This window comes from Oculina patagonica, chromosome 6 (assembly GCF_052425735.1).
Source record: "Oculina patagonica isolate OP01 chromosome 6, crgOcupat, whole genome shotgun sequence".
NCBI lineage: Eukaryota > Metazoa > Cnidaria > Anthozoa > Scleractinia > Oculinidae > Oculina > Oculina patagonica.
The window spans coordinates 24,428,935-24,456,551 of NC_135763.1; the positions used below are offsets into that span (position 1 = coordinate 24,428,935).

The following is a 27,617-nucleotide window of genomic DNA, read 5'->3' on the forward strand; positions in this document are numbered from 1 at the left end:
TTCTGCATTTACATGACAGAGTCGACCAATTCAACCAAAGGCATTTTCACGTGCGTGGTTTTCGCGCGAGATCAAAACAAGATGGCGCATGTTTCGCGCAAACATGTTTTTGTGCCCATTAATGGCCGTATCTGCAATTTTAACGAGTACTTTGACCATAGAGCTGCTTCATTGGGCTAAATAGTGAATGCTATTACGTTTTTCGCTCTGTATTCAAACTGTGGAGTCCGTATGTGGTTTCATGAGTTGTGATTTCATCTCGGAACGAAATTCGTTCTGCGTTTACATGATACCAGAATGAAATGTCATTCCAGAACGAAAGTTTCATTCCGGAATGAAAACCGGAATGAACTCATTCCGGAATGACTTGACTTTCGTCTCGGTATCATGTAAACAGATACAAAGAAATGTATGGGGATGGAATGAACTCGTTCCGGAATGAAAGTCATTCCGGAATCATGTAAACAGGCCCTAAGCCTAAGCTGTGTAACAATGTAGTTGGTGGAAATATGCATGTAGAGCAAACCTCGCATTGCAATTTTAAATTATACCGAGTTTTCTTATTTACACCTACAGAAAGTCCTGCAGACCCAGACGACGCTTTTGAGGATCACGATCCCTCAAACCCCGGTAGAAACGACACTGCTTCCAAAATAACATCAAAAGACGTATACCTCTCGTTTGTTCAATCAAAATTTAAAAAACCTACTGCCCAATCTCATTTCCTGAAACGGGTCGATGGCCAAATTGACTGGGAATCCGTCTATCGTAGAATATATAACATGTCTATTGATCCTTACACAAGATGTTTTCAATATAAAATCCTTAACAATTGCCTTTATTTAAACAGGGACCTATTCCGCTTCAAGATCATCGAATCTCCTATTTGTTCCTTCTGTTCTATTTATTCAGAAACAATCGATCACCTTTTTGTCAATTGTGAGCACTCTAAATCCCTGTATAGGGACATAAGAATCTGGACTAAATCTGCCGGAATTGTTTTGCCAGAATTGAATATCCCAAATATTATATTAGGTATAGACTCTGAAAAAAACAGCGCTATAATAAACCTTATTCTTACAGTGTTCAAACTTTTAATATATAAGTCTAGATCTGGTGGCCAAATGCCAAGTGTACAACGTTTCATAAATGAACTCAACTTTTATGAAAAAATAGAAAGAAATATTGCCAGGAAACGAGATAAGCTTGCGTGTCATTTTAAGAAATGGTCTAATCTAGTATCTATTTTGTGAGATATTTAAACCCCTTATCTTTCCTTTATAAAAGCTTCCTGTATAAGTAGCGTAGAGACCACTCTTTGTTGTTTGTTTTGTATGGCACAACTTGTAATGTAGTTTATGTAGATTAGGTTAATTTGATTTTAGTTATCGTAATTGTAATCGAATGTAATATTATGTAATTCAGTTGAATGTGATTTATCCATTTATTTATCTATTTATTTATTTTTGTATTGTATAACTGATTTTTTATGTTGTTTGTAATTTATAATTGTGCAATCAATAAAAAAAAAATAAAAAAAATAAAAAATAAAAAAAAGAAACTGCCAACAAGGTATCTTTTGTCAGCAGTAACGAACCTCTTTATTCTCTATGATTTGCGTGGGAGACGGGATCACGCGATAACGCGCGTGGATGTGAGGCGTTGTTTGAGAGCTACGCGCGGCACCGTCATCGTGTCGTGGAACATCGTGAAACGACATCTTGAATAGCTATTATAGCGGAGCTCTTCAGCGCGCGCCAGCGCGCGGAGCGGAGCACCATGGGTAATGCGGGTACGAGAGAATTTTTGTAAACCCAGGAGGCCGAAAAAATTTGGTGCGTACGCCCGACCGACCGCGCGCGCGTACAGACTCTCGGGGAGGGGGAGGGGAGTCCCAAGGCAACCCAAGCAGAGGGGGGAGGGGGAGACAATCTTCTGCCTCCTTCGTTAACCAGAAATGAGTGAGGTAATCGACTAAGATCTTTGATATTGGACATCCATTTTATGGTCAATTGACAGCTGTCAAAACAACGTATCCGCTGACCAGTATCACATGACCATATCGCGGGCTCAGGTTTAGAACTAGTCAAGGTCGCGTGTTTTTTTTAAGTTGACCGCTGACCAAGTGATAGCATTGCTATTGGTCCGCGGGCGCAAGTACTTTTCCATGGTCAGTCCATTTAGATTTACATGAAGGACAAAGTGAACAACCCGGTCAGTTTGAAAGCTGAACGAAGCACAAGGAGAAACCGAGCAGGAAAAAGAAATGTCTCCGTAAATATTTCTCGGTCTACCCCGTCTAAAGGCTTTACACATCATGGAAGTTATGGCAAACGATAAGGGCTTACGGGGAGATCCGAAAAAATGGCACAGGTGGAAAGCGAGCGAGTTTCTACCGTTTCGGCGGCTGACCAGCTCTAGTAATTGAGCTAAACGCAATTAACTGAAGTGAAGGAAAAAAGAAGTGTCAATAGCTACACGGATGGAAAAGGCTGAAATAGACCTTCGCAGATAATTCAAAGGTCGGTGGTGCTGGAGTAAGTTATAATTTATAGCTTACACATGTACTACGCGGTTGGATAATAATACGAAAAACTGCGGCCGCTTCGCCTCCGATTAATTCATGAGCTGGTTGAAAGCTTTGTCCTGCTGAATTGCTGTGAATTGACAAGCATTCTCCGACTTCAAATATGAGGTAACAAACTTTGACTTTACTGAATACACTAAGTCCATGTGTTTTGTGAAAATCTGTAATTATATGCTTACACATGTACTACGCGGTTGGATAATAATACGAAAAACTGCGGCCGCTTCGCCTCCGATTAATTCATGAGCTGTTAAGAGAAAATTTCGACTCAGACCGAGCGGGATGTGGCACAAAAATTCAAAATCAGAATTCTAGATATGCCGCCCACAGAAAGCCTATGGTAGGCCTAGAAACGTGGTGGGATTTTTTTCTTCAAATATTTCTTCGACCGCTCAAAAACTTACAAAACCGTTATGAACCCCAGTGTCTTCTAAAACACACAAAATAAACATGACTCATACCGTGTCGTAAACTTCGCGCTGGCTCATTCGCATTAAATGAAACCCCGTTTTTGAGCCTAGAAATGTACTATTGAAGTGTTTATAAGTCATTTGAGTCCAATCTTTCCTCTCTAAGTTAATTTTGAAGGTCACGGCGAGCCGCTAAAAATCACTAAAATTCGGTTGCTCGAAATTCTTAATTTGGCGCTCTTTTTCGAGAGAGAATTTCTCTACCCGGTAAAACTCTAAATTACTTGAATTTCAGATATTTTGAAAGGCGAAATGCCGTTCTAAAACCTAGTGTAAAAATTTATTTCGGGCTCTCTATACGCGCTGAGTGCGAACGCTCTCAAAATACTTATAATTACAAAATTACCTGTCACTGAAACGTAAACAATACCCACATTCTTCCGACCAGACAGTCCAAAACGTCTTCTTCTGAGTCTTTCTTCCGTTTTCTACTGGTATTTAGATGTAATCTTCAGCAGAAGCTCCCTGTTGAGATTATCCTGAACGCCATATCTGCCAGATATCGAGTGTAAAGCGAATTTCGAATTATATCGCCATCTTTATTGATTAGTCTTCAAGGCAGTCTTCAAGCGTGCCGTCGAATCGACAACTTCAGTACATCTCCGTGTTGACATTTAACATTCGACCACTCTCGGGCCTAGGTCTGCCATGCTATTCCCATCTGTTGTTAAACAGCCGTCGAATAAATATACCCTTCTTGTATCAACCCTTTGATTTCTCGACCAAAATGCCGGTCCGTTCAATTCTTCATGGTCGGGAACAAAGCACTGGAACCAGGCAAACTGTTGTTCTCCGATTACATGTTGGCTAAACTTGCGTGTCACGCAATCCCCTTTGTAATAGTCACTGGGTAGGACTTTTTGTTACATGATTTCCCTAAATAATAATAATAATAATAATAATAATAATAATAATAATAATAATAATAAAACAGCCGATAATTCGAAAGATCAGCCAGGACATGTAAACTACATATTCTGGTTAACGCTGTGCAAACATCCCTTTGTGACCCTTAGGATCGTAAACTGACTTATGTAAAGGTTTAATGCAGCGCTCATTGTTTCACTATACTCAAACAACCAAAGGTTTAAACAACATATGGCAAACCATTATTTGCAAGAAGCATAATCTTGGTCAAAATGATATCTTCAACAGATGGCTGACCTACGCCATCACCACTAACCCTTGCCTACACGACGCCGAGCGGTACTCGCCTGAGGTCCAGATCATATGTCTTTTTGTCAGAACAGGTAAAACAGCAAACAAACACCTTTCCCTGTTAACATTTGTATTGAGATATCCAGAACGACACCTCTTAACTAGGCCTTATTCTGTTACAAAAATACAGAAAAAATAGAAGTCTTCGCTTAGGGGCGGAGCCTCCCGTGTTTAGGTAAGTGGTGATTGGTCAAAGACATTGCGAAAAAAAAAAATATAGATCATCTCGGTCAATGCGATTTGAAAGGCACTGCCTATTTTCTTCCGGCTCTGATAAAAAAATACACACACACACACACATAAGGAATTTTTAGCAAATTTTTTATTTCAAGTCAAACTGCAATCTCTTACACATTACGACCACCCTTAGTACCTCCCCGGGGGTATCACATGCACGAATGTGGCACAACCATAGGCTCCTGGCACAACTGTCTCACGGCATATAGTCCTACATATCTTCCAGTTAAAATAACTGCCGTATTTAGTCGAATAAGCGCCGTCCCCAATAACGCCGTATTTGGGACAAAATGTTAATAAGCGCCTCCTCCGAATAGTACAGTCCCGATGCGGTGCTTATTCGAAGAATTCCATTTGACTACAATGGAACTCTAAAACAGCATTAATCTCAAGTTTCCTTCTATCAAATTAACAGACAATATTTCTCACTTAAAGTGAATATATAACACCATTATTAGATCATCAAGTTCCCTCTCCAGTATTATTGCAGTACGTAGTTTTGTTGTAAAGGCCGTCCATGAACTTTACCGTCACACCAAGCCCAATTTCTCCTCTCTTTCTTTTTCCAGGTACCTGTGCAAGCAGTCTGTTTTTGGCTTTTGCTTTGTTTAATAAGTGATGTCCTTAAATAAGCTGCACCTTCCCCCCCCCCCCCCCGCCCCCCCCCCCCTCCGCGAATAAGCGCCGCATTTGAAACCTGAATAGGGTATACATTCGCTGAAACTAGACTTTACGCTCATCACATGGAAACGTTACCCACAGTCCAGTTGACAACCAGCCAACATCTCCAAAGTGCGCTAGACTCTTGGTCGACCGGTCCGTATTCGACCCCTGGCCGGAATCATTGCATTATGTTTTCAAGGGCAAGACATTTTTTCTCCACATTGCTGTCTCCACCAAGGTGTGTGTGTGTATGTTGAGAGAAGGAAGAAGAGGATAATCCTGCGATGGACTAGCATCTTATTTTGTAGGAGTAATATACTCCTACTATATATTGAAACTAGAAGAAGCTCCGGCCTGACGGGCCACTAGGCTCCAACGTTTTTTGTAAGACCATGTAAAAAAAAGGAAGTGCCTTTCAAATCTCTTACGACCAGTGCGTACGGGTACACGAAAAGGTAATTATACCTGACCGGAGGCCTCGAGCCTGAGGCGCCGTCCATATCCCTACTCAGTTATATAACATTTTTGACAGAAAAAGTTACAAAGGGCAAAAACGAAATGGTCTGTTTTTTTCTGTTTTACTCTTCCAATTGGTCTTTTATTGAGTTGCCTAGAACGCAGGCGCGGGCGGGCGAGGAGGAAATTCCTAAGCAGCTGACTGAAGGAATCACATTTCTACTGTTTCTAGGCCGCGGGTAAAATAATAAGTTGGTATTTCACCAGCTGAAATGTCGAAAGGGGTAAGGAATTATCCATCATATTACTTTTCTTTTAATCCACCGAACACTGGGCAGTCGATCTATCTAAATATTCTAAATTGTTTCAGTTTTATTTGAAGCCGAATAGACCCCTGTCGAAATTAAAAATATAAAGGGTAGAGATGCCTGTCCTAGCCTGTGTTGCAGGCTAACTAAACCCTGGTATACCAGGGTTTAATTAGTTAGTCTGCAACGCAAGCTATGCCTGTCCCTTCTGAAGCTATGTAAAAGGGGCAACATCCTCGATTTTTTGAAGGTTTATGCACGTTTTTATTTCGTCAGGTAGCGAAAAGGAAGTTTTCTTTTGTCTTCAAAAGGGTATATAAAAGAGCAAGGATAGTAAGGATCTGGACCTTGGGTGGAGTGCCCTCGGTGAGGTGTAGCGGAGAGGGGGAGGGGTGATGGTGTGGGTTCAGCACTTGCGATAAAAATGTTATTTTGGACAAGACGTTGCCGCTCAGAAATGATTTGCCATTAATTTGGTTGTTTGCATATTGTAAAACAACTGCTGTAGACGGTTCTACGGATAGTAAATAAACCAAGCGCTGTACAGCCTAGAAAAACAGCCGCCTCTCATCGCTCCCGCTGCTACGTGCAAAACGAGTAGTCCGTAATCACGAGAGCGATTAGGATGCGAAGCGGCTGTATTCGCAGGCTAAGCGCTGTAGCCTTGAAATAAGTTTACGATCGTAAGTCTCCTTTGAGACTTAAACGATTTTTGCGTGAATTCATTTTGGCACAGAGTTAAAAGGGAAGTATTTTGATTGTTTTTCGTCGAAACCGTGCATGGCCTATACGGGGAGGCTCCGCCCGAAAGGGGTACCTTTTTCAGGCTACAGGTATATAAAAGGGTAGGGATTTCACAAGTTTAGGTATACGAAAGGGTATGGAAATCAATCGTTTAGGTTTTTTCAAAGGGTCTTTAATTAACATTTTTCGAACAGATGTAATTTATGGCTGTATAATTTCAATTAATAAACGCTAAATAAAAATGACAAGAAACGTCATGTTCTAAGTCTATACGATGTCTTTCAGGTATATGAAAGGGGTACCTTTTTCAGTAAAAGGTATACGAAAGGGGTACAATTTATGTCAAAATGGTATATAAAAGGGTAAGGGGTAAGAGCTCGGGGCGAAGCCTCCCCGTAAAAAAACTTTTTGGTACCCCCCTCCCCCCCCCCCCCAGGGCTATAATCCCCCTACTTGTTGAAGTAGATGGAAAGGGTCGAAAATAATTTCAACTTGAAATAGTCCGCCGGAATTTTTCAAGTTCTCACATTTTTGTTTCCGACAAGGATCATGATTGTTCTTTTTTCAACAGCTCGGTTGGGTTATTTGGGTTATTTGAGAACTTGAAAAAATCATTCACTTCGAACCTTTCCATCCACTTCCCCTTAAACACAGTAAAATTAATTTAGACGTCCTGATCTTTCAAATTATCGAGGTTTTTTTTTTTCATTTATGGAAATCGTGAACAAAAGCCTACCGAGTGACTAGTACGGAAGCGATTGCGTGACACGCAAGTTTTCAAATATGGTAGTCAACATGTCATCGGAGAACAACATTTTGGCTCGTTTGTTTCCGACCATGGAGAATTGAACGGACCGGCATTTCGGTCGAGAAATCAAAGGGTTGATACAAGAAGGGTATATTTAATCGACGGCTGTTTAACAAGAGATGGGAATATCACTGACAGACCTGAGAGTGGTCGAATGTTGAATGTCAATACGGAGATGTACTGAAATTGTCGATTCGACGGCACGCTTGAATGCCTTGAAGACTAATCAAAGATGGCGACATGATTCGAAATTCGATTTACACTCGATATCTGGCAGATATAGCGTTCAAGATGATCTTAACAGGGAACTTCTGCTGTAGATTACATCTAAATACCAGTAGAAAACGGAGGAAAGACTCAGAAGAAGACGTTTTGGACTGTCTGGTCGGAAGAATGTGGGTATTGTTTACGTTTTAGTGACAGTTAATTTTGAAATTATAAGTATTTTGAGAGCGTTCGCACTCAGCGCGTATAGAGAGCCCGAAATAAATTTTTACACTAGGTTTTAGAACGACATTTCCCCTTTCAAAATATCTGAAATTCAAGTAATTTAGAGTTTTACCGGGTAGAGAAATTCTCTCTCGAAAAAGAGCGCCAAATTAAGAATTTCGAGCAACCGAATTTTAGTGATTTTCAGCGGCTCGCCGTGACCTTCAAAATTAACTTAGAGAGGTAAGATTGGACTCAAATGACTTATAAACACTTCAATAGTACATTTCTAGGCTCAAAAACGGGGTTTCATTTAATGCGAATGAGCCAGCGCGAAGTTTACGACACGGTATGAGTCATGTTTATTTTGTGTGTTTTAGATGACACTGGGGTTCATAACGGTTTTGTAAGTTTTTGAGCGGTCGAAGAAATATTTGAAGAAAAAAATCCCACCACGTTTCTAGGCCTACCATAGGCTTTCTGTGGGCGGCATATCTAGAATTCTGATTTTGAATTTTTGTGCCACTTATTTTTGTTTTGGCTCGGTCTCAGTGGATCTTTGCTCTTAATGACTTAATGTTTTTATTTAAACTCCCAGCTAAACTTAGTGTTTTAGTTTTTTTAATTCATCTATTTATTCTTATTTACTCGCTGTTGGAATTCGTTTGAACGAACTATTTTAGGGTCGTGGACGAATACGCTAAGAGATCGTTCGTTGCGAATTTCTTGCGTTGACACGTTTTTACCACACCTTAGCAGAAACAAAAAAAAAACTCAGTTTATTTCCACATAAAACTATCTTAGTTAATTATTTTTAGTAATTTTACAAAACACAATTGTTCGCTCTACTTGTAATTCATGCCATTTTAGACACTGTATGCAGCTGTGTATGCAAACTTACATTGACTATCACTATGACAGTGTTGAATGTGTATCTTTGCAATGGCAATGTTTTTTCTATACAAGTAAGTTAACAAGAAATCTCCAAGAAGAAAAGCTAAATATCCCATTGTAGGAAGGAAGGGTCACTACACTGAGTGTATAAACGAAAGAGGCTAATATTATTATATTTGATGAGATCCATTAAATAAGACAGAATTTTTTATAAATTCTTTTTATAAACAGGGCCATTAATTAGAGCTAGTGTGGTGGTTTTTAATAGATTATTATGTCAATCCTTCTTTTAGGTAGTGTTATATTCTGCCATTAAGCCGCAATGAATGAAGAATACCTACTGGCTACAGTCAAGTTTTGTTGAACTTGGTATAGAATGCTCTGTGCAAAGTGGACAACAGCAAAGTAAATCAGGTATCTAGTTTATATTAGTTATAATTGAAATATGTTTTTATTCAGTTTCGTTCTTTTTTTACCCAGCTGCTTTAATCTGCATTTGGTTGCTGCTGATCTTCTTACTTTGTGAAATATTTGCATTCATTATTCAACTCCTCAATGGAGGTTGCCTATTCACCGAGTTAGGATTTCGAGTTGGATTTCGAGTTAGGATTTTGAGTTGGATTTACGAGTTCGATTTTCCAGTTGGATTTCGAGTTAAGATTTCGAGTTGGATTTCAAGTTAGGATTTCGAGTTGGATTTTCGAGTTGGATTTTGGAGTTGGATTTCGAGTTAGATTTCGAGTTAGGATTTCGAGTTGGATTTTCAAGTTGCTTACCGTACTAAGCACTCCGGTTAGCCTACTATACACGCCAGTTAGCTTACTATGCACTCCGGTTAGCCTACTACACACTCCTGTTAGCCTACTATTCACTTTGGTTAGCCTACTATGCACTCCAGTTAGCCTGTTTATGGTTAGCTTTCAATAATTGTAATGGGTTTTGCTTTGTCAAAAAAAATCCAACTCGAAATCCTAACTCGAAAATCCAACTCGAAATCCTAACTCGAAAATCCAACTCGAAAATCCAACTCGAAATCCAACTCGAAATCCTTACTCGAAATCCAACTCGAAAATCCAACTCGTAATCCTAACTCAAAAATCCAACTCGAAAATCCAACTCGAAAATCCAACTTGTAATCCTAACTCAAAAATCCAACTCGAAAATCCAACTCAAAAATCCAACTCGAAATCCTAACTCGAAATCCTAACTCGGGAGTTAGTTTGTCTCTCTTCAATGACATTCAAAACAACTACAATGTATTAGTAGACAATTTAAATAATTAATATTTCACTAAAAGTATGTTTTCATGAAATGCCTAGATCTTGTACCAGAAAATATCTATACCCTATCCTCGCTGTGGAAGGTTAAATGGTTTGAATGCCACCTCCCCTCACAAACTCCTCACAAATTCCAATGTGTGGTTATGGCAGAAATCCATGGCCATCTCATCCTCAGTGTATGAACCAGTGAAACAAGGCATCAAAGAGCCTCAAAACAACATGGAGCAGGAAAACAATAGCTTCAAAACAGACATTTTTCACAGGTTCTTATACCAAGGAAAACCCAAATATTCAGATCCATCCCATGTAAGGTCAATGGAAGTTCCAAAAGGGCTAGCGGGAGGGAGAGGGGGAGGGGGTTGATTAAAGGCCAAACCTTTTAATTACCGGTAAGAGGGTTTGCAGTGATGCTTTGAGTTTATTTGAGTTTATTAAAATATTTAGTTGACTTTGCAGTTATCAGTAAAAAAAATAGTCTGTGCTGATCCATCTATGTTAAATATCTAATGGATCCTTTTGCATCCAGTGGTTTGGCTTCAGTTAAACAAGCTCAAGTTAAGTGTTTTGTTTTATAAATTATTGATATTGATGACAATTAATCAATTTTAATTTAATCTGTGGCATTTGACTTTTTTCAGGGTTAACATGAGTTGCAGAGTTTGCAGTGCCACAGACACAAAAACAGACAAAGACAAGGACATAAATAGAAAACAGGAAAGATTAAATCCAGCTCGATGTTTGGGTGTCGTCATGATGCTATTTTTAAGAGACTAGTAAATTACATGTAAATTAAAATCAAGAAAAGCTGCAAATAAGCAAAATTTAGATTTTAAATGTTAACCTATTTACAGTGTACTTCAGAAAACGACTTCTTGATTGACCTGTCACTTTCACATCTTGTTAGATGTAACAAGGGAATTATGAAGTGATCTTTTCAAAAATATGCAGCGAAAACAGTAACAGCAGAAATGGTGGTAGTTTAAAATTGCTATTTTCAATGTTTTGACTGGTAAGAAACCACATGTGACCAAGCTAAAATCTGTTTGGCCAGTTAACATGACCTGCAAGTGTCCAAATGTTTTGAGCCCTCAACTACACAGGACTTACATGTAGTTGTCTAATTATATGATAAGATCTTTGGTTGACTTTGGGGGAGGCAGTGGAGTTACAAAGCAATGTAATTATTTGAATTTGGATTAGTTATGCTGAAACTGGTGGTACTGTAATTCTAAAGTATAGGTGAGTTTAAAACCGTTATTGCAAGCAATATGCATTACCAATTTCATTCTTATGTATTGTATGCTGTGTACAATTTATAAGAACAGCTATATTTTTAAAATAAGTGAAATATTCTAAAGCCAGATAAAATTTGCAGTATCCATAAGGTACCATGTAGCAACCAAATTGTGACTCACTTGCTTACTTTGTGAACTCCATGACAAATGGGCAACATGACTCCATAAAGATGTGGACAATAATACAAACAAATTTTTAAAAGAGTAGTCAAAGTATTGATGTTATATTTTTTCTTGCATAGTTTTATACACAAGCAGACATGATTCTATTTTTTTTTTCTGGGTAATCAAATAGCAAAACTGAGTTTGAGACTCACAAACAATATTCTAGCTTCCCAGAATTTTTGCTTTTTTTCTGTAAGTGAAGTGAAACCCCTTAAGAGGAAGGGGAGTCAAAAGACATGTAAAAGTGAACAAGGTGCTATCTTCTTCTTTTCTTTTTTTTTTTTTTTTTTTTTTGGGGGGGGGGGGGGTTGGGGATGGGGTGACCCTGTTCGGTGGAATGACAGAATGTCACTTCTTTGTTTCCGGAGTTAGGTTCACCCCTGTTTGCTCGCAGTTAGCTTTATTCATCTGGTTTGCTTGCGGTTAGCTTTCACTCTAGTTTGCTTGTGGTTAGCTTTCACTCTGGTTTGCTTGGAGTTAGCTTGGTTTGGGCAACATGCTGTAAACCATTAGCTATAACCTCTGCCATTTCCATTCAAAATTAAAATATCGGCAAATAGTGAAAATGAAAATGAATAAATGAGTGAATGAAAAAAATTAAAATCAACCTTATTATAAATGTAGATGTTTGTTATTTCCTTTATACTCTAAATGTAAAGTGATTTTTTCTTTCTTTTAAAGCTGGTAAAGCAACAACAAAAATGCCTTATTTGCCATGTGATATGCCTATCTACCCCGACATGCAGCCCTACTCCTCCCTCCTTTTTTTCTACATGAAGGTAACATAATTGCCCGTTTTGCAACATAATTTCCCATCCAGACTTCTTTATGATAATGCTTTCGGTGGAATTATAACATTTTGATTGATTTTGTTTGTTCTCTTATTTGGTGTTGCTGTACACGGTACCCGGAGGGGGGGATGGTACTCCCATATAAGAGCTATACGGGTATGTGCCGCTCAACATGGTATGCTTTTTGTCTCTCTGACTCTGAAACAGGGTATACAAATCACCCTTTTGACTCTAGAACAGGGTTGATTGTTTTCCCAGAATCCTGATTAAACACTATCAAGTATATAGCTATGAAACTCCGCTCCTTTCATCGCTTTATCTCCAAGCCACAGACGAAAGTCAAGTGAGAGCTTTGTGATGTACGGTAGTGTTTTTATATCTATCTTCATATATTTCCATTGTGGATATTGCTGGAACAGGGTACCTACTTTGCAGTGTTTGTCTGGAACAGGGTCGCAAATTGAACCTTTTGTCTCTGGAACAGGTCCAGAGTCTCAGCAACTCAACGGCACACCCCCATAGTAAATTTTAGGGAGTACCCCCCCCCCCCCCACCCCGGACACGGTAAAAAAGAAATAAGGAAAAATATTAATTATTATTTATTAAAAAAATAAAACGAATATAAAATTCTTAGCCTTAAAGTTTTACAATGGCCAGAATTCAGAGTTCAATAAAGTGCAAAATAATTAACTGGGGAGCTCCGCTTTTAGGCTTGCCTAAATTTATATATTAATATAGCGCCAGTAGTTTAAATGGACACACACTAGGTCCCGATGAACCGTAAGCTTTACCTTTAATGTAAGCGAAATCTACTCGTAACGAGAACTAGATACAATCAAAATGGCGGACGCCAAGGAACAGCACGCGCGGGCTTTTATACCACAATAAACGCCGCTGGCCGATTACAGCTTAATGCCGCTGAACAACCAGCCTACTGGCGTGGCTTCTTCTTTCCTTCTAAAATAAATAATCATGCAAACAAAGAAACTCTAGTCTAGGTGACGAGTTGATATGAAATACACACACAGAGAAATTACTACTGACTGAAGGACAGACTCTGAGCTACGAGTTAGACAAGAAAACAAACTTAATCAGTGAATTGACCAGCTAAATGTCTAGAATCGTCCGGGCTACTTTAATTTGACTACATAGCCCTGAAGATGCTGCAGGATGTCTAGAATTGAGCCGCTAAATGACTAAATGTCTAGAATCGTCCGAGCTACTTTAATTCGACTACATAGTCTTGAAGATGCTGCGGGAGACGCCGCTGCCGGGTAGGGCGCTTGTTCACCGCAGGGCTAACAATTGGAGAGAGGGCAGGGATAACCTCGACGTCATCTGGCGAGCCGGGTTGGCTATCCTCACCATAACTCGGGACATCTTCTGGTGGTACAGAAGCGGAAGGTGGAGACGATATCTCGATAGGGATCCCTGGGGCAGGCGGAGGTAACGGTTGGCTTTCTGGGGGAGGTTCCTCGTCAATAGGAAGTCCACGACCATCAGCGGGTAAGCCCTGGTCGACACCAACAACGTCAGGATCGCAGTCGCTGGAGTCTTCGTCGTTGAGGTACCTGGGCGTGTGTACACTGAAGGGGGCGACCTTATAGCACTCATTCTTCTTCACACGGTACGAAACGTTTCGTAGCTGTGAGCCAACGAACTTGCGAACATTACACCACTCACGGTCAACTGAGACAACGAGGTAACGGTCACGACTTTGGGACTTGTTACGGTCACAGTAGAGGTAAACTAAGTCACCAACAGATATTGAAGGAGAGCTATGCAAGACACCACGGGGGGCTTTCGACGTTTCACTGTGAGGATGGTTTTCCAGTCTTTGCAGATGTTGCTCGCGTATTAGCGCCTGATCTGTTAGGGGAATCTGAGAGTTGGTAAACTGGTCTCGTTGAGTCCACATTTCTCTAGCAGATAGGCCGCGGGAGCGGATTCTTGAGTTCAGGTTGGCAGTGGCTACGGACAGAGTCCTAGGAGAGACAGGACCACCTTCCGGTTGCAACCGCAGGAGCTCGTGTTCCAACTCTTGGATTGCTTTTTCAGCGACTGGATTCTTGTTCTGATTTTTCACGCGACCAATCTCAAGGCTAATCTTGTGTTGCAATAGAAGCTGGTCACTCACAAGGGCTCTGAAGGCGGGAGCTGGATCACACCGAATGACAGCGTTAGGTCCATCAAGGGGTCGCAAGCCGACGCATAATTGGATTAACCCATCACGTAAGGTCCCATGCTTCTCGTCTACCACGAGGAGGGTTGAAGTATAGGAAGTGACGCACTCTCGGAGTACCAAAATAAGTTGGCGAGACTGCTTCAGGATATCGGCTGCGAAAGATACACCCACTGCTGCCGGAGGATCAGAAGTTGACTGTTCTATAACAGCGTGCGGGGCGTGGCGAAGTGCAGCGCATGAATGACAACCAAGGGAAACACGCTCTATTGCCTTGTCCAGGTCAAGGGCGAAGAAGTAGCGGCTGACAACCTTCTTGAGTTGGAGACTTGATGGGTGAGACAACCTGAGGTGCAAGGCTGTCAGTAAACCATCTAAGACCTGTCTGGGCACTATGATACAATCCCGCGAAGGAGCCAAAGGCTCAGTCTTTTTCACGACTAAGAGGCCATCACTGGAGATAGAAGCTACTGACAAGTACCTTTTTACGTCCTTAATGTTAGTCAGCTTCTTGGAAGGACGAGTCCCTTGTATTAGGTGAGCATGTGTTCGACGTAAGTCCGCGCACTCAGATTGGATAGACAACCAAGTATTTCGACTTGTGAAAGGAAGGTTTTTCTGACCAGATAAGACATCCTGGGCAGATAGGTGTCGAACGACAGACTCCTCAGCTTGGGTGATGAACTTGCACACCTGACAAGAGGGATCAGAGCAGTCCGGTGCATTGCGGCTTGCAAAGTCAGAAGGTAAAATTGCAGCACCAGCAACATGCCTCACGTTGGCTTGGAAGCGGCTGACAGTAGACAAATAGGTAGACACTCGTGGGCTAGCAGAAAACTCTCCCCTGCACATTTTCTCGAAGGCCTGGACACAAGGCTTACTGTCGGTGAGCACACAAGCCTTGTGCTTGGATTGTATTAAGTACGGACTGAAGTGTTTTATAGCAACCCCAATTGCAAGAGCTTCAACTTCACATGGTAGCCAAGACACTTGATGAGCACGTAATTTGGCACTAAAGAACCCAGCGAGGGCTAGGTTGTCACCCCTCGAGATGTAGAGAGTGGCAGCGATTCCGGGTCTCTTGACAGCAGCGTCTGTCACAATCCATAATTGGTCATCGGGCTTTGGGAGAGTGATTGTGCGGCTGGACGCAAGGGAAGCTTGGGCAGACTTGAAGGCCTCAGTAAGATGTTCGGACCACACGATGTCATCCTGAGACTGTTTCCCAGCTACGGCCTCGTCAAGGGGGGCTAATAGAGAAGAACAATGTGGAACAACACGAGCAAGGACCTTGAAAGCACCAATGAAGGACTTCATGCCACTAATTTTACTGGGAGGACTGCAGGAGGACAGAGTTGAGACGCGATGAGGGTTGGCGCGAAGAGTGCCTTGGGACCAAGTCCAACCCAGGATAGAAGTAGTTTTTGGATTGATGATGGTCTTCGACGCCGAGAGGCGTAGGCTAGCTTTATGAAGAGCTTGGAGAACAGAAGCCCAATTTCGGAGTAACTCGTCTGGGCTGTTGCCCCCACAGTACAGATCATCTGCTATCTTGGCAACGATACCAGCCTGGAGGAGGTCACCCAAGACGCGACACATGAGCTCTTCCAGTGCGGTTTCTGAGCCAGGTATACCCATGGCCGACCGGGCATAAACGCGTACTCCTCGGAATGGGGTGGCAACTCCGCAGTACTTCATAGACTCACGGGCGAGTGGGATCTGATAGAAAGCGCTGGTTAGATCTGATACGATGATGTGTTTCCACTGGGCTATGCAGCGTAGGGTAGAATCCACGTCTGGGAGCAGGGAAGGCTGGGGTTTGCTATAACGACCCACGTCTGCGAAGTCAGTGACGAGTCGAAAGCCACCCGATGACTTTTTGACCAAGAAGGACGGGTTAAGATACTCTACAGAAACATCTATGTCTTCAGGGCGACGGAACACGCCAAGATTTTCCAATTCGTCGAACTTCTGTTGGAGCTCGACGAGTTTATCTCGGGCGTACAGGGGAAGGCGACCTTTCCGTTGAGGAGGCTCGACCGGACCCATATTTACCTTCGCTTGAAGAGGGCCAAAGGCGCCATTGTAGCCGGTAATTGCAGGATCAAAGACAGTGTCGTACTGGACCAAAAGGTTACGGAACTTGCTTGTGATGTGAGGGGGGAGGAGATTGTCGGGGTCCAGTGCCACGCCCTGGGAGTACTTTGACTCTAAAAACTGGAACTGAACACACCTTGTGGTACGGAAGGTTGCCGACTGGGATGGAGGACTGATCTTGAGTAGTTGGAAAGAAGACAGGATTGACTTGGCAAAAGTGTTCATTTCGTTTCAGGACATAAGGCCTATCTGAGAGGTTAGGAATACGGACTCTACCAGCGACGCTTGTGATGAGACAAGGAGGCGGCCATACATCAGCGACTTTGGCCATATGGGCGTTAGTGGCGTCAAATCGAGGCTCTAGTGCGTACTCAGCATCAGACATGGAATCCTCAGCAAGAACTATTTCGATAAAGTCGCCGGGCCAGATAGTTGTAGAAGTAGAGGGAGCACGTAGTACTTGTGCACGGCGAACAGCATTGTGAGTCAGAGGATGGTTGACAGAACCGTAAGTGAAGATGGTGCCATCCCCGAGGATAACCTGGCGTTTGGCAGGACGAATGGTTATGTCATTCGTTTCCATAAATGGGGTACCAGCCAAGACATCTACGTCCAGATTCTCCACAACAAGACCTTCAAATTGAAATGAATGGCTCCCACGTGTGAGGCTCAGGCGTGTTTCCCCCAGCACTTTTAGAGGAGAGGAGCCATCCGCTTGATGGGCAGACTGAGAACTGTGCGAAATCCCTGCACCGAGCCTCTGAACAGCAGAGAGCCTGATCATGTTACCAGTAGCGCCGCTGTCAATGATGACTCTAGCCTGATGATGGCCGACAAACGTGTCAATGTACGGAGACTGACGTACAAGAACCCTTCTGGATGCATCAGACGTAAATGAATCACTCTGCTCAACCAGATTTTGATGACACGGCGGGTCAACATCATTAGAAAGAGAATCCAACTCAGCACTGTCGTCATCTAGAATTGAAACAATCTGACAAGCTTTCAGAAGGTACAAACGGTCCTGCTCGGGAAGGAACCCACATTCGCTTAAAAAGTGACCGTGTGAGGTACGACCAGCCTGTTTACAGAGGGGGCATTCTTTCGTCTTTGGAGAAGAGCGACCCTGGAACCTGGCAGATGATTTACTATAGATCGGTGTACCCCTCCGGAACGAGGACTTCTGAGTGGAAAATGAGGCTCCTGTGCGCATGACTTTTGTTTCTTCAGCAGAACGGATTTCATCAAGAAGTGAGTCCAGCGCCTGGGAGATCTCAGGCTTTAAGGACGCCAAAGTGCGAGATCGAAGCTCAGTTCCATATCGTTGCTTAACAAGTTTAGGTAAACCAGGGTTGATCAATCTAAGCCATGTTAAAATAACAAAGTTCTCCAACGTTGGAGACAATTCCTCTTCCTCCTCAAGAACAGAACCGTGATGGAACAAGGTGTGAGGTTTAATTAAACTGTCCTCCACAAAAGCCATAAGGCGCTGGAAGAGATCTTCCGGGCGCTCATCGGGGTTCAAATGAATGTCATCCAGGTCTAAAAAATGACCCCCAGTAGTTTGGAATCCAAAATGAAGTCTAATTGTCTGCCAAATGTCCCCAATACAAGTTGAATTCTTGATAATCGTATTACGAGAGATAATTGGGCAATAATTAGCAATCTGGCCTAACATGAGTTCGAGCATGTTTACCTTTTGGATGGCCGTTCGCCTTTGAGCAGCTGGAACCGGCTCCCCATCGTTAGTGAAACCGCGTAAAGGGCTCGCCCTAGTCTTTTTCAGCCACGAAGACCCTTCGGCCAAAAATGGCGCGAAATTGGAGTCCAAAGACAAGGTGTAGAGAAGATTTTGTTTCCAACTCTCGAAGGAGGTTAAAGTTTCGTTCTTTGAGAGGCACCACTGCTTGGGGGCTCTGTTAGAAGACATCGAAGCTTACAGGATAAGATGGTATTGACAACCGACTCTTGGCTGCTCGGGAATCCCGACGAATCTGTCGTAAAAGTGCGTTAAATCTGACGAGGACGTGACGATTCGAATCTTTTCCGCTGCCACCACGCCAGTAGTTTAAATGGACACACACTAGGTCCCGATGAACCGTAAGCTTTACCTTTAATGTAAGCGAAATCTACTCGTAACGAGAACTAGATACAATCAAAATGGCGGACGCCAAGGAACAGCACGCGCGGGCTTTTATTCCACAATAAACGCCGCTGGCCGATTACAGCTTAATGCCGCTGAACAACCAGCCTACTGGCGTAGATAGGAGTCTACGCGCGCTCTGATTGGCTTAAAACCTATGTTTTATCAGAGTATAAAACATAGAAAAATCATGTTTTATTGTTTTTCGTCAGCTTTCCTCGAGTGCTTCGCGCGTCGTTGACTGTTCGTTGGCTATAACCACTCGTATCCAACAAGGGCGAATGGAATAACTGTTTTATTAAATTCCTTTTTAAGTACAAATCCACTGGACATTTCATTTTGATGTAAACGAAGTGAGGCGGGAAAAATTGTGGCGCGGTGTCCACTGCTTGAGTTGAATGAAACTCGCAAGTTAAGCGAGCGAGAGAGTTTTCTTTCGAAGATTTTCTTCGACAATCTCCTCTTAAATCGTCTATTCATGCTGGAACTTGATTGTGACAACAATTAAGGTTTACGGGAATATCCGAAGCAATAGCTTTTCTGGAAATTATACGCTTTGTTCAAGTTGAACGAAGCAAGGGACGGATGTCATTGAGACTACTATATTATGCTGAGACGAAATTGCACTCAGAGTCGGTGAAGTTTATTGAAGTTCAAAAAGACAAGATCAAGATTAAAAGGTAACAAACTTAACTGAAATGCTTAGCCTTATTTTACGTCGAACACTGAATGAAATTGTGTCAGTTTTCTGGTCTTCCCGTAAACTATTTTCTGCTTTTCATTTTTGTTTACTCGCTCTTGTTGTATATATTTTTACTTAAACTTTTCACTCGCGGTGTCTAAAATCTATATCATAAAGCAAATAAAGAAGCCTAAGCCATGTTTAATACTGTCATAAAACACTCCGGGCATTGGAGAACACTCGAGAAATGTAGAAAACATTCGCCTGCGGCTCATGTTTTTTACATTTCCCTCGTGTTCTCAAATGCCCGTCGTGTTTTATTTATGGGTTAGAGACTGTTGTGAGTGTTTTGTTGACAAATACACGCACGCGCTGGCCGCACAATGAACGAGAAATTTTCAATACTGCACGAGGCGTAGCCGAGTGCAGTATTGAAAATTTTGAGTTCATTGTGAGGCCAGCAAGTGCGTGTATTTGTCAACAAAACACGAACGAACAGACTCTAACCCTTTTAATATACAATCTGAGTACACTGCATCGAACTGCAAGCGATCATCGACTTAACGAACTTTAAACAACAAACTTAATGTTTAAAAATAAGAAGTGTAGCAGTACATAATTACACGGGATTACATCAATAATATAAAAATCACAAATTAGCCGTACAGAAATAAAACTTAAAATGGTTCATAAAATCGTTCATCAGTTGTGGTCGTTCATAAATACAGTCAGCGAGAAGCTTGTACAATGCAAGTCGATGGCTTTCACAATCAAGCAACTACAAGCAAGTCAATCGCACACAAAAATGTATTTATTGAGCTGCAGTTTACCTTTGAACATGAAAGCGCTTCAAGTTGTTATCCTCTTCGATTTTGTTTGGTATTGGATCGTTGATAATTTGAGGAATATACTTTTCTTCCACTTCTACAAGCTTTGAAGCTGAAGACACCTTCAATAATGCACGATTTTCGTGCATTATTGTCAATACTGCACTGTCTGAGTTTGCTGACGACAGGTAAAGCAAAATCACGTGATCTATTTTAACCAATTGCGCGCGTGGATTTTGGACAGTGAACGAAGATTGTATATTAAGACAGTATAAAACATGGCTTAGGCTTCTTTATTTGTTAAATAAAAGAAAGTAAATGAGGAGTTTTATTATACCACACTGAGGAAGAAGTGTTTTCCCTTTTTGAAACGTATCTTTTTATGAAAAAATTGTGTTTAAAAAAAAATTTACTGCTAGTAGGAGCGAGTAAGAAAAGGATGTCTGTGCTGTTTAGTTTTCTTCTACTGATTTGCTCATTGATTTACAGAGCTCATACAGAATATTTCTTTGTCAGGTTGTCATTGTGGATGATATGTGGGTTAACGTGAACAACATCAGCAACAGAGCAGCGAGTTTGGAAAAAGGATATACCCGGATGAACAATTTGATGAAAACACTTCACGCAAATAATGGTTCACAAAATGCTTCACAACAAGACCTTCAGTCTATGTACAATCGTTTGAGAGACTCTCTTAATGCAGTTAATACAACACTGTTTGACAAGGTAAAATAACTACAAGCATTGACATTGTTGCATTTATTTCAAAAAAAAAAAAAACGTCTGCACTCGTAGCATGCAACGACACAATAAGGAGTATTGCTACATTAGATCGAATATTTCCCCGCCGGTGTTATTATATTTATTTTCCTGAATTGCCATTAATTTACAGTGCTCATACAGAATAATTTCTTTGTCAGGTTGTCATTGTGGATGGTATGTGGGTTAACGTGAACAACATCAGCAACAGAGCAGCGATTTTAGAAAAGGCATATACCCAGATGAACAATTTGATGAAAACACTTCAAGCAATAACGGTTCACAAAATGCTTCACATCAAGACCTTCAGTCTATGTACAATCGTTTGAGAGACTCTCTTAATACAACACTGTTTGACAAGGTAAAATAACTACGGACATTGACCTTATAGCATTTCTTTAAAAGAAGACGTCTGCACTCACAGTATGCAACGACACTATAAGAAGTATTGCTACATTAGATCGCATATTTCCCTGCCTCATCCCGATCGTATTCTGTCAAGTTTCTCTTAGCAGTTCGCCGAACCCATTTAGGTTTTTTTATATTCCTGTGTGGAAACAGATTATGTAAGGGTGAAGTATCAAACCCAAGAACCCAACACAATGACACAGGCCAACGTTCAAACCCGCGCCGCGTAATGTAGAGTCTATCACACTAACCATTAGGCCACCGCGCTACCCACTTTGCATGAAAGTTTTTAGTAAAAAACAAAGGTCTGAAATAGTTAAAGAATAATACAATGCGCGAACACACAGGAAGATAACTTTTTTATTACGAGAGAAATCTCGATATCTAGAGTAACAGACATATTGTGGAGAGAGAGGCATGTGGCCTACATTTCCCATACCCGTGTGACTGCACCCAAACTCTGGAATTACCTTTGCGATAAACCTCAGGTCAACCATTGATCGCTATTTTCTTTTATTAATTTTATACATTTTTTAATGTTAGACTCTTTTTAGATTTAATTTCGAAGTCGTCAAATATTTTAGCGATCTTTTTGTGTTGCCCATTCCTTTTTAGCTAAATAATCTTGGCACCAACAGCCACTTGAGCACGTGTAAGCACAGAAGTGTAGCAGGGACTTGGACAACAGCTGATAGCATAAGCGGTACATCAGAAGCCGTTTACTCCGAACCAAAGGTAAATATATTCAGAAACTATAGTTTCAAATTCTAGTACCTTGTGTTGATGTAAATCGTGCATCAAAAGAACTTGCAACATCTTTAAATTTCAACTGATTCTCAAAAAAAATTTATTTTTGACCAGGATCAGCGAATTACGGGGATAACATGTTCTACTAATGTTGCTCGACATTACGAACTGAGTGAAGTACGTAAAGGATTATTCAAGTGCACCTGCAGGCACTTGTCTCCAGTCTTTGGTTCGCAGAAACAACCTATGTGGTGCCATTTACTTGTGTGGGAATGTCCGATTTGATCATTCTGGAACAATTTCTAATCTTTAGTGGTTGCCGACGCATTCACCAGGAACAAAATAAGCCAAGGCACTCGGCTGTCCTATTCCGAGCTTTATTTAACAAGGATTATTGTTGTCAGCCGCTTTGTCAAACCATTTTAATAGTTGTGGCTTTAAACACATTCCATAGGGTCGATAACATCCCTAGTAGCCTTTAGGCTGGAATAAAAACTTACCTAACGCAAATTCCCTTAGTGAAAGAACACTCCCAGTTTTGATGCAGTTTTCCACACGCTGACGATGATCTTGATGATCCGAAAAACGTTAAGTGTGTTTTCATTTCAACTGTTTTGTCTGGCCGTTGAATAAAAGCCTCATAATGGCAAGCACAAACAAAACATAAATCTCCTTTGAAGAACAACATGAATTATTTGATAATTTTTTAGGCTTTTGCAACACACATTACAGTAGTTCTCTTGAAAAAAGAAAATAAATAAATTTTATTACATGTATCGTATTTCAGCCAGATCGTAACATACATGAACAATGTAAATATGAAATAACTTAAAAGCGATTTTTGCTTGGATTATAATCTTTAGTCACTATTTTTAGCAATTAAAGAAAACTATTATAATCTGAGATTCAATCTTCTTCTGTAAACCAAAATGAGAGCAAAACAGTGTCATTAATAATTTTAAAGAATTGATCAAACGTGTGCTGGAATATAGCACGCTCTTATATGTTAAATTTATTTCTGTTTATAGCCATACGGGTTGATAAAGCTAGTTTATAAACAATTATTAACCGGTCATGGTAACTTGGTAACCAGGTTATAAACTGTGGCGCGTTTGTTCTGGGGAGAGTACTGCGCACAAAGGCGGGAAGTATTTTTCGCCCTCTTAGAAGGAGCACAGATTTTGCTCGCTATTATAAAACTAAAGAGGGCGACTCAACTTAGAAACGCGACGGTCCGACGATTTCAGCACTGAGACTTCTGAGAGAGGGACTGTTCACAGAGCACCAGGTTATTTTTCTGTCAGTAGAGCAGAACGAAAACTAAAAGTGCCGGCTATGAATAATTAAGTCAAAATAAATTGTTGCCACGGCATTTGCGAGCGGCTTTAGAAGAATGTCTTTATTTTGTCGCAGATTGATGCAAGAGTGTATTAATCCAGCCTTTTAGGCATACTCATGCAAATCTTTCGCCGTTTACGAAGGACAAGAAACGAACATCAAGTCACTTACACTGTATGTCACCTGTTACGATGTGTAAGAAATGGATTTTGTTGGGACTCGCTTTACAACTTTCGATGGTTGTCCTCTTGTATCGGCTTTTCTTTCAGGAACGGACTTTTGTTATTTACGGCGCTTCGTCCGGAAAGTTTCCGAACCTTTCAGAGGCCATGAGCCCCAAGGGGTCCACATTTAACGGCAAATTACTAAAGCGAACACAAAATGTAACAATAGGGATCAATTGGAACGGAATACCACGAAAATTTCCTCCGCCAGTCGAGGAAATGCATAGGAAATGGATTGTTATCACGACTATAAATTCACCAACAGCAGATGTGAAGAAGTTGGCTGGTATTGAGGGCTGGAAGGTTGTAGTTGTCGGCGATACAAAAACCCCAGCAGATTGGAGGTATGTATCTTATTTACTTTCGTCGCCGGATAACCGCGCTGAGCCTCGTTTTAGCAGCTTTAAAAATAAAATAAAAATTAAATCTTATAAGGGGCGCAGCATTAATCTATCGATTCGAACGATTGAGTTTAGCCTGTAAATTTATTTGCAAACACTGTTTGTTCACATCGATTGTCGACGCTGCTATATGCAAACCACATGGCGATACGAAGATAATGTATTCAGTTCAACCTGTCCACAACTAATTTATGTCAACAGTAACCGGCTGATCAAACTTATAAGAAAAGAAAGATTACGATTGTTGTCTTACAACATTAAGACTGGGTATCAAGGCTGCTTTAGATGATTATTACAAAAGCTTTATAAGTCTTAATAACCGCCCGCTAGCCCCTATAATAGTTAGGCTTGGCAACTTAAGCAACTTAAGGTGCCATAGGCCACCCTGGATATAGCCCAGGAAATACCTGTTATTAATCGATATAGAGGTCCGTGCTGTAAAATTATTAAGATATTTATCATAGACTGTCTCTCGGTCTTGAGAAAAGAAAACATTTATAGTCATGTTCAAGCACGCGGAAAGCAAGCCGTATATACTGGAGAAGGCGGCGCTTAAACAAAAGCGCGTTTACACGACAGAAAATATTGGGAAGGGACCCGTCAAAATATCGGTCTGAACCTTGTCCCTTTTGTAGAGAAACAGTGAACTTGAAGGCGCGCTTATACGACAGATCAAATTGGGTATGGACCCGTCAAAAAATTGGTCCGGAACAGACCGCTTTTGTAGAGAAACAGTCAAATCCAAACGGGGCCATAGACCTATTTTCTGACGGTTCCGTACCCCGCATATTTTTCTGTCGTGTAAACGCGCTGTAGTGAACCTTTCACTGCGGATTAATAGACAAAAGAAAAAAAATTAACTGTTTTTTTTTTCTTTTTCGCAGCTATCCCAACTGTGTTTTCTTGAGTGTTGAGAAACAGAAGTCTTTGGGATACCACATCCACGACTTACTTCCTTACAAAAGTTACGCTCGAAAAAACATTGGCTACCTCTACGCTATTCAACATGGCGCCAAAATTATCTATGAAACGGACGACGATAATTCCCCAACAAGTGGTAAAATAACTTTTTACCAACAGGAAACTGGCGACTTCTTGGTGTACAGAACAGATTCTATTCTGGTTAACCCATACGAACACTTTGGACAGAGCAGCATTTGGCCAAGAGGGTACCCTCTAGATCACATTGCTGATCCCCCATCACACAACTTTATCAAGTGCCAAGGGGTGGACACGTCAATACAGCAGGGCGTAGTTAACGGTGACCCGGATGTGGACGCCATCTTTCGGTTAACAAGGAAAGACAAAGATGTGGATTTGAAAGTTGAGTTTGACCCTGAAGCACAGCCTGTTGTTCTTCCTCCAAATACAATGGCTCCGTTTAATTCCCAAAACACGCTCTTCATGAACAAGGCATTATGGGCCATGTTAATACCGACCACTGTAACGTTTCGAGTCTGCGATATCTGGCGTGGTTACTGGGCTCAGCGGTTAATGTGGGATGTTGGATCACACTTGTCGTTTTTCCCACCAAACGCTGTTCAGTTTAGAAATGCACACAACTATCTCATTGATTTCATCGACGAGAAAATGCTTTACCACGATTCCGGGCGTTTAGTTGAGTTTTTGATCAACTGGAAATCTGATAAACCTGATTTCTTTAGCAGAGTTCTGGATTTAAGCGTAGCAATGGTTCACCAAGGCTTCTGGGAAATAAACGACGCCATTTTAACAGAAGCTTGGCTAACTGATTTAATAAGCATTGGATATGAAATGCCAGCTATAGACCCTGCTCCGAAATCGTGTACAAATACAATAGGTGGAGAGATTGAAATTGTATCGGAAGAAAAGCCATCTTCATATTTACGAGCAGGAAGCGAATTGAAACATTTAGTCTCGCCAAAAAAGTAACAAATGTATAGAGGTTTTGCCAATGTTTTACGCCCTTTCATAATTGAAACCATTTGCGTGTTATTGTGGTCGTTTATTTGTAACTGTCTTTTTTACTTCCAAACAGTGCATTGTACCAACAAAACAAAACAGTAAACTTTGTTTAGGTTTTGGGAGATGGGGAAGGAGGGCACTGTTGCCTTATGGTTAATGCTCTGGACTCTGAGTCGAGTGACCTGGGTTCGAGCGCTGGTCGGGCTCATTGCAATTAACTATGCTATTATCAATGTCTTTTTAGCCACGAGTATAAATGGCCTGGGTACCAGTGAACTTTTAGAGCAAACTGACAAAGAACTAGGGTGTTAGTTACCTGACTAGCATACCATTTAGACTGCTTGCAGTCTGTTTTTCTCTCGAAATTACTGTAAGTAAGGGAATGCGAGGCGAGGGTTTAAGACGCGCGAGGAAGGATTGGGGCGAGACAAGAGTGCGCGCGCGATCGGATCGTGCGATCGAGGAAAAACAGACTGCGGACTCTTGTATACTTTTTGAGGACACGGGCTTCCTGTCAATCAACTTGGTTCACGCGGGAGTAACCTTGGTAACCGACTTAAGAAGAAATCATGGCAAACTTTAGATTCTCCGTGGGCGATGGAGATTTCAACATGTGCTTCCAGCGTTCACTGGAGTCTAGAGCCGGCTGCGGCAATAAACTTTCACGAGACAGAATGGCTGACAGCGCTCCGCTTCTTTAATGCAACTTTGCACATACTCGACTGCGGTCCAAGATCTTCGCTTCGGAGTTATTTTCACGTTCAAGGCTATTTTATTTGTTTTACAATAGAGTGTTACTGGAAACATTTATAGAGAAATTATATTCGTAGGCTGCGCGCGCGAATGGCGTAACGGAGTGTACGTGTTTGCGTCAGCATAGTTTTTTGTTTTACAAAATCCTTTCCAAAGAGCGCCTGAATTCCTTCAATATAAGCAAGCACCACTTGAGGTCTTCTTATTAATTTCGTGGTAAAGCTGGACAATCTAAATCGTGAAATCTATCTTTTGGTTTGCGAAAAAGGGTATTTGCAATAATCAATAAGCAGCACGCGCACACGGAACGGCAGTTAATGGCGAGAGCATTCGTAAGCTTTGTGCTTTGAAATTCTTGATTTAATCCACACGACGATGCTCGTAGCTGCTTTTCGATGACCACATGATTAAGACAGACGCGAATTCTCCTTCGTGTTTTTTCACAACTGGAAGATTGCAGTTTTTCCAAAACCAGTGGGCAGGTTAATTTTTGTGCTATGCTATTACGCAACCTTCGCTTCCCGCGAAAGTTACGTAATTTGGTATGAACTGACCAATCAGCAACTCCGTTGCTGGACCAACGGAGAGCTGACGGATATCCTCAAAAATCCCAAAAGAGTCCGTAGTCTGTCTTTTCTCGTCTCGCCCCAAGCCCCTTCTCATCCACCCGCCAGTTCAACCAGTTTGCTCGCGTTCCTGATATGATATAACCGCGCGCTCCGACCCTAATTATAAGAGACCTAAGAGAAAAGAGAGACTACTAGTAG

General features: G+C 41.4%; 2 protein-coding genes and 1 long non-coding RNA gene across 3 annotated transcripts; 2 read left to right on the top strand and 1 right to left on the bottom strand.

Moving 5' to 3' along the window:
- The first annotated feature begins 8,796 nt into the window (after nucleotides 1-8,796).
- On the top strand, nucleotides 8,797-12,173 carry LOC144658740 (uncharacterized). Its single transcript, XR_013571771.1, has 2 exons — nucleotides 8,797-9,228; nucleotides 10,733-12,173. It is a non-coding gene; the product is annotated as an uncharacterized LOC144658740 (long non-coding RNA).
- A 900-nt stretch (nucleotides 12,174-13,073) lies between these two features.
- Nucleotides 13,074-18,816, bottom strand: LOC144658739 (uncharacterized). Its single transcript, XM_078519205.1, has 2 exons — nucleotides 16,785-18,816; nucleotides 13,074-16,744 (listed from the first exon to the last, which is right to left on the bottom strand). Exons 1-2 carry the CDS (start codon nucleotides 18,552-18,554, stop codon nucleotides 13,565-13,567), a joined length of 4,950 nt encoding a protein of 1,649 aa, XP_078375331.1. The 5' UTR covers nucleotides 18,555-18,816; the 3' UTR covers nucleotides 13,074-13,564.
- Nucleotides 18,817-23,556: 4,740 nt separating this feature from the next.
- LOC144658081 (uncharacterized) lies at nucleotides 23,557-27,617 on the top strand. Its single transcript, XM_078518402.1, has 2 exons — nucleotides 23,557-24,096; nucleotides 25,038-27,617. Exons 1-2 carry the CDS (start codon nucleotides 23,705-23,707, stop codon nucleotides 26,062-26,064), a joined length of 1,419 nt encoding a protein of 472 aa, XP_078374528.1. The 5' UTR covers nucleotides 23,557-23,704; the 3' UTR covers nucleotides 26,065-27,617.

Bases quoted from the DNA above. Each gene is read 5' to 3' on its own strand.
- LOC144658739 (XM_078519205.1), bottom strand. From the start codon at position 18,554: ATGTCTTCTAACAGAGCCCCCAAGCAGTGGTGCCTCTCAAAGAACGAA. The intron at 16,745-16,784 runs GTCGGCAACCTT...GTTCAGTTCCAG, and splicing joins AAGATCAGTCCTCCATCCCA to TTTTTAGAGTCAAAGTACTC.
- LOC144658081 (XM_078518402.1), top strand. From the start codon at position 23,705: ATGTCACCTGTTACGATGTGTAAGAAATGGATTTTGTTGGGACTCGCT. The intron at 24,097-25,037 runs GTATGTATCTTA...TCTTTTTCGCAG, and splicing joins AAAACCCCAGCAGATTGGAG to CTATCCCAACTGTGTTTTCT.